The 13,424-nt window shown below is 40.4% G+C and overlaps 2 protein-coding genes across 3 annotated transcripts; both read left to right on the top strand.

Annotated features, from left to right (window-relative positions):
- The first annotated feature begins 142 nt into the window (after positions 1-142).
- Positions 143-4,476, top strand: LOC102717328 (YTH domain-containing protein ECT4-like). 2 transcript variants are annotated; one of them, XM_015835532.2, is made up of 9 exons: positions 143-501; positions 736-809; positions 907-1,066; positions 1,156-1,223; positions 1,452-2,000; positions 2,270-2,857; positions 2,941-3,153; positions 3,561-3,707; positions 3,837-4,476. In XM_015835532.2, exons 1-9 carry the CDS (start codon positions 471-473, stop codon positions 3,996-3,998), a joined length of 1,992 nt encoding a protein of 663 aa, XP_015691018.1. In that variant the 5' UTR covers positions 143-470; the 3' UTR covers positions 3,999-4,476. The 2 variants fall into 2 exon arrangements, with proteins under 2 accessions (XP_015691018.1, XP_006650583.2); XM_006650520.3 differs by having other exon boundaries at positions 1,455-2,000; positions 3,837-4,256.
- Positions 4,477-10,843: 6,367 nt separating this feature from the next.
- Positions 10,844-12,175, top strand: LOC121053897 (NADPH-dependent aldehyde reductase-like protein, chloroplastic). Its single transcript, XM_040522384.1, has one exon. The coding sequence runs from the start codon at positions 10,940-10,942 to the stop codon at positions 11,765-11,767; it is 828 nt and encodes a 275-aa protein (XP_040378318.1). The 5' UTR covers positions 10,844-10,939; the 3' UTR covers positions 11,768-12,175.
- Positions 12,176-13,424: the final 1,249 nt, after the last annotated feature.

Below are 13,424 nucleotides of genomic sequence, written 5' to 3' on the forward strand. Positions count from 1 at the left end.
ATGTTTGATGCTAAAGAGGCCCTTTTTATGCGAGGGTGGCCCTTGGGGTGGCCGGAGCAAAAGTGGGGGAGACGAACGAGCGGTGGGGATGTGCCGGGACAGGTATTTGAATCACCGCCTCTGGGAATCGCTAAAACCCCTCTTCCCTTCGCCTTTGCCTGCCGTCTCCTCCTCCTCCTCCTCTCCCTTCTTCTCCCCTCCCCCCTCGCTCGCGTCTGTGGCGGCTATCCATCTCCCTTCGCTTCCTCCCACCTCACACCTAGGGTTTATCTTCCACCACCTATCGCCTCTACCTACCACAAGAATTCAGCCCCTCCCGTCGTCTACCTTCTTCGCTGCTCCCCCCCGTAGCGCCTACAATTCTCGCCCGTCCGTTTCTTGGATCCAGTCCCCCCGGGGGAGGAGGGGAGCGGGCGGTGTGGCGGCAGGTGTTCTCTGTTCCTAGATCGAATTGGGAGGGAGGAGGAGCCATGGCGGCGGTTGCTCCTGGCGCTGGCGACCGTATCCTTGGGGGGTTCTGTTTCTTGACGCGTCTTGCGTTTATCTGGTTTAGCTGCGGGAGTGGCAACCGTTTGTGCGGCGGTTCTTTTTTTTTTTTGTAAAGATTTGAACTTCTATTTTTTGTGATTGGTTTAAGCGGATTTTTGTTCCATCTTACGTTTGAAATTCTGTGGCCGGATTATTATTTCGTCCGCTTTGAATCGGAGTGTTTCTTCCTTGATTCACGAGCTACAGAGGCTACTGATATGATGCAGAAGCTGTCCTTGGAGAACAAGAACGAAGCCGCCGCTCCTGACGCCGCCAAGAAGGTGGCTTTGCTGGCGCTTCTTGGTTTCGGATGTGTTGTGCCATCAATTTTTGGAGGAGAGGCAGCTAAAAACTATGGTGCTTTTTGTGTAATTGCAGCCCTCTGGGATGGCGTATGGATCTGCCAGCGCCGTTGACGCGCAGATCGTGGCGTCTCCGGTGGACAGGTCGATAACTCCCCTGCTCCAGGAGGCCGTGGATGCTAACATCTTGTACCAGACCAATGGATATGGACCCTCAGCGTATTACTATCCCAGTGGTACTTAAACCCTACTTCCTATTTTGCCTAAGCACTTGCTGGATTATAAGATGGTCTAATTAATTGCTGAGATTAATTTTTGTATTTAGGTTATGATGGCTCAGGCAATGAATGGGACTCCCGGTATGCTGGCCATGATGGAGCGGAGATGCCTCCTGTAAGTTTAACATAATCATACTAAGTTCACACTTTGCAATCAATAGGTGTTCTAAGGTGCAATGAGCATGTATGAGTTCACCTGTGTCTAGAAGAGGATAAGAAAAAAAATGGAGATAGAAACTGCAGGCACAAATATTATCATGTTGGAATTTGGTGAATTTCTTTTCTACTCGTGCTATATGTAGGAGGGGAAATTGACTTGATTCTGTTATTATGTTTGATGCAGCAGAGTGTTTATGGTGACATGTACCATGGATATGGCTATGCTCCCTATGGCCCATATCCTTCAGGTTCGCCTGTTCCCACTGTTGGGCATGATGGACAGTCGTATAACACACAACATTATCAATACCCTGGTCAATATTATCAGCATCCAGCTCCAACCAATGCGAGCCATGGTGCCAATGGTGCCAATTCTCAATCTGAGATGCCCTCTGTTGCTGCTCACCAGGTACGAGTTCAGGTAGATTCAGCAAAATCAAGTGCCAACGGGACTGCTCATGGGATGGCGAATACTAACAGTACTTCACTACCACGTAAGCAAACCCATCAAAATGTATCAGTAGCAAACCATAGTTCATATGGAAGAGGGGCTTTGCAAGGTGGACCATCTGCTAGCAATTATGGTCACAGTGGTCTTCATTCTCCAGTTCAGTGGTATGATGGGCCAGTCTACTCTAATGGGCATCAGAGATCAAATGCTAATTCCACATCTTACAGTTCTAACTCATATTCAGCAAAAAACCAAAGCCAGCGCCCAACTCCAAACCTCATGGTGCGTTCTTCAGAGTGTCCAATTACCCCTTTTTTGCATAGCTTATCATAGTAATATGATGGTCTCACAACTAATTACTTTATTGCATTTAACTTTTTTCTGCTTATTACATGCATCAGAGCACTTCTTTCCTGCTTATTAAATGCATTTAACTATTGGATTCAATGATGACCTACCTTCCGTTGAAATGGTGCATAGCAAAACTGATAATGCTCAATTGTGTTGCTTTAAGTATAAACCTTAAACTGTTGGTCTTCATTTGTTTCCAGGGTATGCATGCACAGATGCCTTCGTCAGGAATGGGTTTGACATCTCCTAGTTATCATACTAGGATGTACCCGGACAGCAGATTATATGGGCAGTACAGTCAGTATGGGAACTCGATAAAAACTGGACTTGGTTTTGGATCAAATATGTACAACTCCAGAAATAATGGACGCTGGGGAATTGTTGATTCCAAGAACAAGCCTAGAGGTCGTGCATCTTTTGGTTTTGGCAGTGAGAACCAAGATGGCTTCACTGAGCTGAACAGAGGACCAAGGTCGGGAGGATTCAAGCACCAAAAACAATTTGGACCTTCTGTCACTATTGCTGTGAAGGGTCAAGCCCTCCCTTCAGTTGGGAAACAGGAGAGTATTGCCATTCCGGATAAGAGCAAATTCAACCAGGAAGGTTTCCCCGTAACATACAAAGATGCAAAGTTCTTTGTTATCAAATCTTATAGTGAGGATGATGTGCACAAAAGTATAAAATATAATGTGTGGGCAAGCACTCCTAATGGAAACAAGAAACTGGATGCTGGATACCGTGAAGCACAGGAGAAATCCAGTGAATGCCCAGTTTTCTTGTTCTTCTCTGTAAGTATATTGAGTATGTTACACATAGTAAGATTCGCTTGCCCCTTGTATCATTCTGTATTGACCTTGGGCACATAATTTAGGTAAACACAAGTGGCCAGTTTGTTGGTGTTGCTGAAATGGCTGGTCCTGTTGATTTTGACAAGACAGTGGATTATTGGCAACAAGACAAGTGGAATGGATGTTTTCCAATTAAGTGGCACATTGTCAAGGATGTTCCCAACAACATCCTGAAGCACATTACATTGGATAACAATGATAACAAGCCTGTGACAAACAGCCGTGACACACAGGAGGTATCTTTTCTCAATAACTGTTGCTAAGAAGTGCTTATTGTAAATGGGACAATTGCACAAGGCTGTTAATGTTTGCATTATTTTAGATAGTCACCCGTCATTCTTTTGAGATAATTCAAATTTCTTATCATGGAATTGGATTGATCATTCAGTTCATGAAAACATAAGCAGTGATATGTGTTAATTTCTTCAACATTTTTATGGTCATTGGTGGATTGCTGTGGACCAGATGGGCCTTCATGTGTGCAGATATGCCTTAAGATTTGGTCACTTTTTTCTTCTAAGTGTGAAATATTATGATGTATCACTATGGGGTGTGATTCACATATTGACCATGAAACCATGAGTGTGATCGATCCTTTCAATAGCATCCATGAATGTTAACAAAAATCTCCATAATGCTGCAGGTTAAGCTCGATCAAGGTCTTGAAATGATCAAGATTTTCAAGGACCACATCAGTAAGACCTCAATCTTGGATGATTTTGGTTTTTACGAGAACCGGCAAAAGCTGATGCAGGAGAAGAGAGCAAAGCAGCAGCTGCTTCAAGGCCAGGCAAGTATTATTCACTCATAGCCGCATAGGGCCTTGTCTGGTTAAATATGTTCAGAATGTCAGCAGCATTGAGAGCTGGCGGTGATGATAGTCTCTGATGCCTCTGTCCTTATTCATTTTGTCCACCAGGGCTCTCTTGACAATCCTTCTCATGAAAAGGAGAAGAATGCCATTGATGGGAAATCCACAGTGCCAAAGCAGGAATTGAACAAGGAGGGCGCTCCTGTTGTCGGAGAAATGCCGAACGCCTCAAAATCTGCAGTTGAAAACGGTGTAACAAATGGCAATTAGCGCGATATATTTTCTGCGCTTATTGCCACAGCCGAGCAGTCCGATTGTGCAAGTTCTGATGGTTCGCAGTGTGGTTGAGACTTTGGTTGGACTTGGCAACTAAATTTCGTAACAGACTTTTTATAGGCTGGGTGCCTGGGGAGTGGGTCAGTTCTTACTTTGATTTTAGCCTGCGTGACTGGTTATTTGCGTCTTGCTGTCAGTGTTAGGTCTCATATTATATTACTATGACATCGGGTTTTATGTAACCTTATCATTTCTTGCTTTTGTATCTTTTTCCTTTAGCTTTTTTGAATCTGTTAGCGAAGCAGCCAATTTTCCATAAATTTGAACAACATTAAGGTAGTTTTTCTGAGTTTTGCAGTACTGGAGAAGTTAATAAGACAAAAAAAATTCTGGGTTTTGCTGGTCTTTTCATTGTGTTGTAATCTGCTTGATGTACCAATGTGCTAATACCATCAGTTAATCTTGTGCATTAGAGGCTGTCTTGAAGGGTTGTACCCTATCGTGGATCAGAGTCTCAGAAGAATCAGGACCTAATTGTGTTCGGTTACCAAATTAGGTGGGTCACAAAGGGAAGGCAATTGACCATATTACTAACTTTAGGTTTTATTCCTTTCCCCCTGTACACTGATTTATGAACTATTAAAAATGGAATTACAGTTCCTATTACAATAACAAGGAATAAACAATGTAGATAGACTCTCCCTGTTTTTTTAAAAAATGTAATTATTACCATAAATTTTTATTCTGTATCACAATATAAATATTTTTTTTACACTATTTAAAGTCTCTATGTTGCGAAAGTGCAAGTATTTCTACAAATTTTATCTTATATCACAATGCAATTACTTTTGACATTATTTACAGTATTACTTATTTTATTCATTCAATTTTTAAATTTTATCTTTATGTATCCCACTCATCTCTATTTATCTCTTTTTAACCTTAATTTTGAACTTATAAATGCTTTTAAGTTGAAATGGAGGTATGGAGGTAGCATATATATGTATACTCGATCTGACGATCTGCTTGATGCGTGTTTTTTGAGCATACGAGATATATATTTTCTAAATTTTATGATAGATATTTAATGATAGGATTAATGGCTATTACCCTATATTCCAGGTTACAATATGGGTTGGTTTTCTAGATTTATATATATAATATAATAAATTTGGACATATATATATACACACATATAATATACACTGGTTAACACATAATGCTGATTAACACATAATGCTGAGAAAACATCTTACAACGTAAATCCACGTAAGGATAAATTAAAATCCTATTTTAAAAATATAAGACGATCGACTTCTATGTAAATTATTTTATAAAAATAATATTGTTTTAACAGTTCGAGAATATGGTGCATGAAAGACCGTAAAAAAGCGAAAATTCAGCACGTAAGAACATAACCTTACTAGATGAATCACACACCTAGGAGCCCACGAACATGCAAATGAATTGTTCTAGTTTTCTAATCGTTCATTTTCAAAATATATCTATCTAGGATGAGATGAAATACATCGTAAGATTAGAAATATGTACAGAACTAGGTACTAGAATATGTCTTATTTCGTACTAGATTATAATATTCTGAGACATAGAAATATATTTTGGTTGATGCTACCTCCTACGTCCTTATCTAACATAAAAATAAGATACGGCAAATCTACTATGATAATGGAGGACTTTGTGCCAAACATAAGCATGTAATCATGAATGGTTACGGAGAAGAAAATTGATATTATACCATTGTCAAAACTTAGCTTCGATGAAACAACATTTCAAATGTGGGATTCCGCATAACACCAATCTCAAACTGCACAACACTCTAAAATGACATACTTTGCTTTGTACTAAATAAAAAATTACACCTGCTCAACCTCTATCTCATATAAAAGGGGATCGATTAGATCGAGCAACACCATTTGGGATGGAGTAGCCGTGTGTGCATCTGTGTTGAATTTTTCATTTTTGCCTAGAACGACCAGTACGCTAGTCCGTCCTAAATCCACTTCAGTCTTCAGGCATGGTCGACTAAACAATTTATGTTGTATTTTTGCAATTTTTGAATTTAAAATGCTAGTTTCTATGGACTTAAAATGTTATGGGATAGCTTCACTATATTTTTTTTGTCACATTTAAAGCAAAATTTGCATATGTATATTAAGTCCACGCTATTATGAAATTATGGAGACCGGAGTAGTAGGCAGTAGCACCCAATGAAAAATTCTTGTAGACGCCAATGAACATAAGAATCCTCTCATGGTTTAGGAGCGGTTTGTTTGGAGGGACTACTTATGGATTAGTCCCTCCACTTTAATTCCTTTTAGCCCCTAAAATATCAAACATGGAGACTAATAGAGACTAAAACTATCTAGGTCCATAAGTCTCTAGGGGAGGTGCTAAAAGGGACTAAAGACCTATAGCACACCTACTCTACTACTCTAGGCTTATAGCTATGTGTATATGTTGTGTATTATTGAATATGTTATTTAATAAGGTTTTAGTCTTTTTTAGTCTCTCTAAACAAACAAGGTAGGACTAAATAAGACTTATGTTTTAGTCTTAGGACTAATTTTTAGTCCTAGGACTTATGGAAATAAACAGCACCTTAGTTTCACTCGGTTGTATCAGTAGTCTATTATTAATGACTAAGAAAAAAGTTAGCGAAAATTGGAAATAGGACGTCCAAAAACATTTAAGTAACTATGGATCTTGAGGACACTCCAAAAAATCACGTAATTAGCTGATGGATCTTGAGAATACTCTCAACCTTATTTTGTTATATTTGGTTCAAGTGGACCGAGAAACAACGAGAAAAACACTAATTTACCCCTGTCACTGATAAGACGATTCAGGTCAAATGATTCATGCCCACCTGTGACCTGTAATTGATACCATGCCCATTTTCCGAAGAAAAGTAACCTATAAAGTAATAAACTCATGGTCACGCCTGCTAGTCAGACCTGTAATTGATACCATGCCCATTTTCCAAAGAAAAGTAACCTATGAAGTAATAAACTCATGGTCACGCCTGCTAGTCACTATGAGTTATACATACATGGCACACATGGTCACGCGTGTTAGTCACTATAAGTTATACATACATGGTACAGAGGCAAATTTTTTGGAGTGTCTATGGCCGCCATACATGGTACAGAGGCAAATCTTTTGGAGTGTCTATGGCCGCGTTCACCTCTGCCTCTAAGTTAACTTAACTCTTTTTTTTTCACGCGAACGCTTTTCAAATTGTTAAACGATGTATTTTTGTAAAAAAAATTATATGAAAGTTGTTTTAAAAAATCACATTAATCTATTTTATATTTTTAAATAATTAATAATTAATTAATTATATACTAATCTATTACAATATTTTATAAGTTAACTTACCACACCTAACAACCGAACGCGGGCTATGTCCTCATTACACATTTTTAAGAGTGTCCTAAAGTCATTCATGTCTTTGCAGTGTTCTACAGTTAAGTACATATTTTTTTAATATTCCCTATACATTTTTTGAATATTCCACAATAACTTTTTTACATAGCAGCGTCATGTGTTCAAGGACTTATGTGTCCAACTGTAGAGAAGATAACTACATGTAACCAATGTATGTGGTCGGCTAAACCCACAACGTTTTTAAATAAGAAGTATCCCCTCCGTTTCACGATGTAAGACTTTCTAGCCTTGTCTAAATTCATTAACTAGTGAATGTATTTTATATCTATATGAATTTAGTCAAGGCTAGAAAGTCTTACAATATGAAATAGAGATAGTATCTGATTTCATACTACTAAAATAATATCAGTCACTTTTCTTATCCCTTAGATAATGATTCAATGTTTCTCATTACTTCCCTGACAAAACAAAGTACCTTCTTTTTATAGAAGTTCAAAAGCTCACTTGGAACATATGATGCCAAAAATACATTAATAGAAAATAATACAGGTTGAAGTGTATGGGATACCAAATCCCATAGTAAAAAGGAATATATTTAAAAGAGAATATGTTTGGGTGGCTCACAGAAAAAACATAAGGATTTTGATGGATTGTAGAGGGAGAGAAGATAGACAAAAATAGAAGATGTATCTGATTTCTCAAAGAAAAAACAAAATGAGATTTGAGCCAATGTGAAAATTTCTACGAAATCGGGGTACTGGAATGTAATACAAGAGAATTTAACTACCTCCAATATTATATATTACAAACAACCAATTTTGGAAAAAATATTGATTTGATGCCTATAAAAATCCTTTAAATAAAAGGAGGCCCAAATAATAAATTATTTTAATCTATATAAATTGCAAAATTAGATGAAATAAACTTACAGTTTAAAATTTAGAAGATAAGGTGCAAAAAGATTCCGACTTAATAAAAATAAAGTAGATTCATATATGATGACAAAACCATACTTAAAACTAATTATAATTACACATTGCATATAACAGCAGGCTTAGCTTGGCAATGTGCAATTTATGTGACTAAAAATTTGCAGATTTCACAAATTTTAGGTGACTAATTAAAATTTACATATTGCACTTAAAATGAGCTAAAACTTTACAAAATTCCAGGCACTTGGAATCAAGCAAATGCCTTCAAAATAACAACACATAAGATTTTCTCTTTTCATATAAAAGTTTATGTGAGCACAATGCAATTAACAACACATGGGTGCCCATGGTTCCTTCAAGCTAAACGAAGAATCATAAGTTGACAGCACAGGTTAGACTAGACCATTGGTAAGCCATTAGCTAAACAAAAGGAGAAAAAAGCACGATCCGAGCCCAGTTCAGATGGTTAGGCATCAAAGTTTTAAATACTGAACTTGACACAGATGTGGCATTGCGACTTTGTTCCAAAAATTTTCAGTCACCTTTCTTCCATAGTGGCAAATATGATAAATGGCTTTTTTTAAAATTACCACTTGTTTTTCTGTATTGAATGGATACCACTAGAATGATAATTTTAGTAATATTTTTATAATTTTCTTGTGATAGTTTGACAACATCGATTTAAAACAACAATATATTTACAGTGGCCCTATATAATTAGCAAATTATAGGAGCTACCCATCATCGGCTCATCGGTATGCCCAATTGCGAAAATATGCCAAATGATGTATTAGAGAAATGCTCATAATTTCTTGGTAAAAGAAATTTACATTTGTGTTTTTTGCCACTTAAACACCGATGTTCAATCAAACTATAATAAAAAAAGTCAAAACGATTCTAAAATTAAATTTTGGTAACGGCATATGTGTTTTAGCTAGGCTAAAAAATAGAGCCTCAATAGTCAATACCATTTGGACCACACAGGTGCTCGTAATTACAGTTCCGTTCTAAAATTTTCCGGAGTTACCTTCCTTCCATGATGCCAAATATAATCAACAAACTGTGCGATCTACCAACAAGATCATCCGGACCACAGCTACCGATGTAGGGTGGTGTTTGGGACAAGGGACTTATTTTTCGTCCCTTGTCCCATCAAATATTTGGACGCTTATTATAAATAGTAAACGCATACTATTAATCAAACTTATCTATAATCTTGGACTAATTCGCGAGACGAATATATTGAACCTAATTAATCCATGATTAGCCTATGTGATACTACAGTAAACATGCTCTACTTATGGATTAATTAGGTTTAAAAAATTTGTCTCGTGGATTACCACTCATTTATAAAATTAGTTTTTTTATTAGTCTATATTTAATACTTCAAATTAGGGTCTAAACATTCATATGACATGGGGGTAAAAAATTTAGCACCCATCTAAATACCCCTAAACACCCCTAGATCATCTGGACCACACAGCATAAGCACTACACCTATCACGTACGGTGCTTCTAGATCTCACTGTCTCAGATTTTAATAGAGAATATAGGCAAGCAGTCATTCATATGCTGCTTAGAGCAGGTACAGTAGGCAGACCATAAGCCAACTATAAACATATTTAAAGAGATAAAAGGAAAGAGAAGAGTAGTGTGCTACTGATTTATAGCCAGTTGCAATATGGGCTCCAAGACACAGTGTGTGTATGACATGTAGGATCATATATTAATATTTTATAGGTAACTATTGTATGAATTGATTATTAAATTGACTATAGATGAATTAGTGCTAGTAATTTAGCTAACTTGCTCTTATATTATGCATGGCACATTTATAGCTTAATAGTAAAAGCTTGTATGCATGGCACAGTAAAAGTTTCTCTCTTCTCCCCCATGAAGCCACATCACACTCTGTTTGTAGACTTTGGATCACCCTAACTGTCTGTTGCCTTTGGATCATTTATCGGTGTAATGTCTCTATTGTCTAGTTGTCATCTCATTTAATTTATTTCTAGTACTTTACCCGTTGATTTCTGAAGAAGATACCCAGTATCTTAATATTTTGAGTAATTTTCGCAAAACTACAGATAGTTTGATTAAACTACCACAAAACTACAGATTTAATGACAAAAGTATATGTAGTTTTGTGAAATTTAGTTTAATATTTTACAATTGAGTGATATTCGAATGGGTAAAATTGTCAAATTGTAAAACAACAAAACAATCTAATTTACAACTGATTTTTACTTATATACTACATTCATTTCATATTATAAGACTTTTTAGTATTGTCTAAATTCATCGATCGATGAATATATATTATTTATATATATGTTTAGATTCATTAGTATTCATATGAATCTAGACAAGGCTAAAAAATCTTATATCATGGAACGGAAACGGAGGGATTACCATACAGATTCCGGTGACAACGCGTGCAGAGTTTCCTCTGATCCCGTGCTTATTTATATGTCAAATCAGTTGCCAATGTGTGAGCTGAGCTGAGCTGAGCTGAGCGATGTGTGAGCTGAGCTGAGCTGAGTTTCCTCCTGGCCTCTCTACCTAGTCAGTGAACGCCACGCACTGGCCGTGCCCATGGCTGAGCCGAAGACCAACGGCGTGGCCGACGTGGTGGCGCCGATGATGCTGCACGGCCGCGTGGCCATTGTCACCGGCGGCGCCGGCGGCATCGGGTCGGCCGTGTCGAAGCACCTCACGTCACTCGGCGCGCGGGTCGCGGTCGCCTACGTCGGCGACCCCGCGCCGGCGAAGGCGCTCGTGAGCGGAATCAACAACTCCGTGCACGCGGCGGCGGCGGCGGACGGCGGCGGGCCGAGGGCCATCGCGGTGGAGGCGGACGTGTCGGACGCGGCGCAGGTGAGGGCGCTGTTCGACGCGGCCGCGGCGGCGTTCGGCGGGGAGCTCCACATCCTGGTGACGGCGGCGGCCGTGCTGGACTTCTCGTACCCGGCGCTGGCGGAGACGAGCGAGGCGTCGTTCGACGCCATGTTCGGCGCCAACGCGCGGGGCACCTTCCTGTGCTGCCGCGAGGCGGTGAACCGGCTGGCGCGCGGCGGCCGCGGCCGCATCGTGACGTTCTCGTCGTCGGGCGTCGGGTCGCTCCGGCCGGGCTACGCGGCGTACGCGGCGAGCAAGGCGGCGGTGGAGGTGATGACCAAGATCCTGGCGCGCGAGCTGCGGGGCACGGGCATCACGGCCAACGTGGTGGCGCCGGGCTCCACGGCCACGCCCATGTTCTACACCGGCAAGACGGAGGAGGAGGCGGCGCGCTACATCGCCGAGGCCCCGCTCGGCCGCCTCGGCATGCCCGAGGACATCGCGCCGCTCGTCGGCTTCCTCGCCAGCGACGCCGGCGGCTGGGTTAACGCCCAGGTCGTCCGCTGCAACGGCGGCACCATCTAGCTACCTACACCCCCCGCCGCCGCCGCCGCCGACGACGACGACGACGATGCATGCATGGCCCGAACATATAATTAAACTATTAATTGTCTGCGCGCGCGTACGTATTCAATTATTGCATCGAATAATTGCGCTCCAGTTACAAACTGTTGGTCCACTGTTTGTGGTGTGATGCTATTCACGATTCCTTTTTTTTTGGAATTGTTTTTTTACCCTCTTTTGGGAACTGAGATGTTGAGGAATTTCTTCTCGTGTTTGAACGAATTTATACGAAAATTGCCACTGCAGTTTAAGTATGAACAAACATAGAGATAAGAGAAGAGAGTTTATCAAACGTCTCTTGTCTCGTCAACAAGTGACTTCTTTCTTTTATTTTCGAGAGCTAGAAAAATTACAAGCGCGGTTTATATGTACGAGTCTGGCGATTGTTTACCCAACACGAGAAAACGTTGGGTTGCCTGCTAGTCGTAGCCTAGTTGTTCCTGCACGTGTACGCACATATCTAGGGAAATACTGCCTCTCTAAAACTTTATTTTTCGGTTTTTGTTTCTAGCATTTGACCATCCGATTATTTAAAAAATTAATAAAATATTTTTTAAAAAATAGTCATGTATAAATTATCGGAATTGCTACCGAACGGTAGCCCGTCCTCTCTTCCTACGGACGGGCCCCCGCGCCGCCACACCTCCCGTGTCCCTGCGCCCGTGTTGCCGCCCCTCCCCTCTTCCTCCCGACCTCCCCGTTGGCGCCCTGTGTCCGCGCCGCCGCCCTTTCCCTCTTCCTCCTGACCTCCCTGTCAGCGACAACCTCGACGACGGAGACGGTGGGTGACGGGAGCTCGATGGCAAGCAATTGGGCGGTCGGATCCGGTCGTTGGCTGCGGAGATGGTGACAGGCCAGCGACGGCGGCGCGGCGAGCTCGGCGACGACGACGGTGGCGACGACGAGGATTCGCTACCGGTGATATGATACTGTTTATGATATCACTAGTACATGATACTGTTCAAGTATTATACATGGTACATGTGAGATACCATGTTACTTGAAATATATCATGACTAATATATTTGAGGTATCATGTTACCTGGAAAATACTATGTTACTCAGACAAGGTAACATGTCTCGTTGTTTTAACGGTATACCGTACCGTAGCAGCCCCCGTAAAGTATTTCTCATATTTTATTCTTTAACAACAATAAAAATATTAATTATAAAAAAATTCAAATAAGACGAAGAGTATCTTAAAAACTAAAATATGAACTTATTTTAAAACGGGTGAAGTATCTTCATGGCTAAAACGCCACGTGGACGCCCACCCCGAAGATTAAAAAAAGCTTTCCAACTAAGAAACGCATTCAAATTTCAAAGTGTTGTGGCCGCTATTGAGCAAGACTGTTAGTCTTTTGTTGTCATAAAACAGATGACCACGGCTTGCATAGGTTGGTGTTTCACACACTGGAAACTAATAAAGAAAATGATATGCCATCAAACGTCGTCGAACATCATTATTATATCTGTACTAGTGAGGAGCTGGTGCAGCGACATACGAAGAACACAAACAGATCATGGATTGGAGAAGACAAAGCTAGTACTGATGATAATTGAGCTCACTTGATGAGTACGTGGACCGGAGACAGTGATATATATACAGCCATACAGG

This window comes from Oryza brachyantha, chromosome 3 (genome assembly GCF_000231095.2).
Source record: "Oryza brachyantha chromosome 3, ObraRS2, whole genome shotgun sequence".
Classification (NCBI taxonomy): Eukaryota; Viridiplantae; Streptophyta; class Magnoliopsida; order Poales; family Poaceae; genus Oryza; species Oryza brachyantha.

Coding starts and splice junctions, on each gene's coding strand:
- LOC102717328 (XM_015835532.2), top strand. CDS start 471: ATGGCGGCGGTTGCTCCTGGCGCTGGCGACC. Junction 502..735: donor TGCTCCTGGCGCTGGCGACC/GTATCCTTGGGG, acceptor CACGAGCTACAG/AGGCTACTGATATGATGCAG. Junction 2,001..2,269: donor GCCCAACTCCAAACCTCATG/GTGCGTTCTTCA, acceptor ATTTGTTTCCAG/GGTATGCATGCACAGATGCC.
- LOC121053897 (XM_040522384.1), top strand. CDS start 10,940: ATGGCTGAGCCGAAGACCAACGGCGTGGCCGACGTGGTGGCGCCGATG.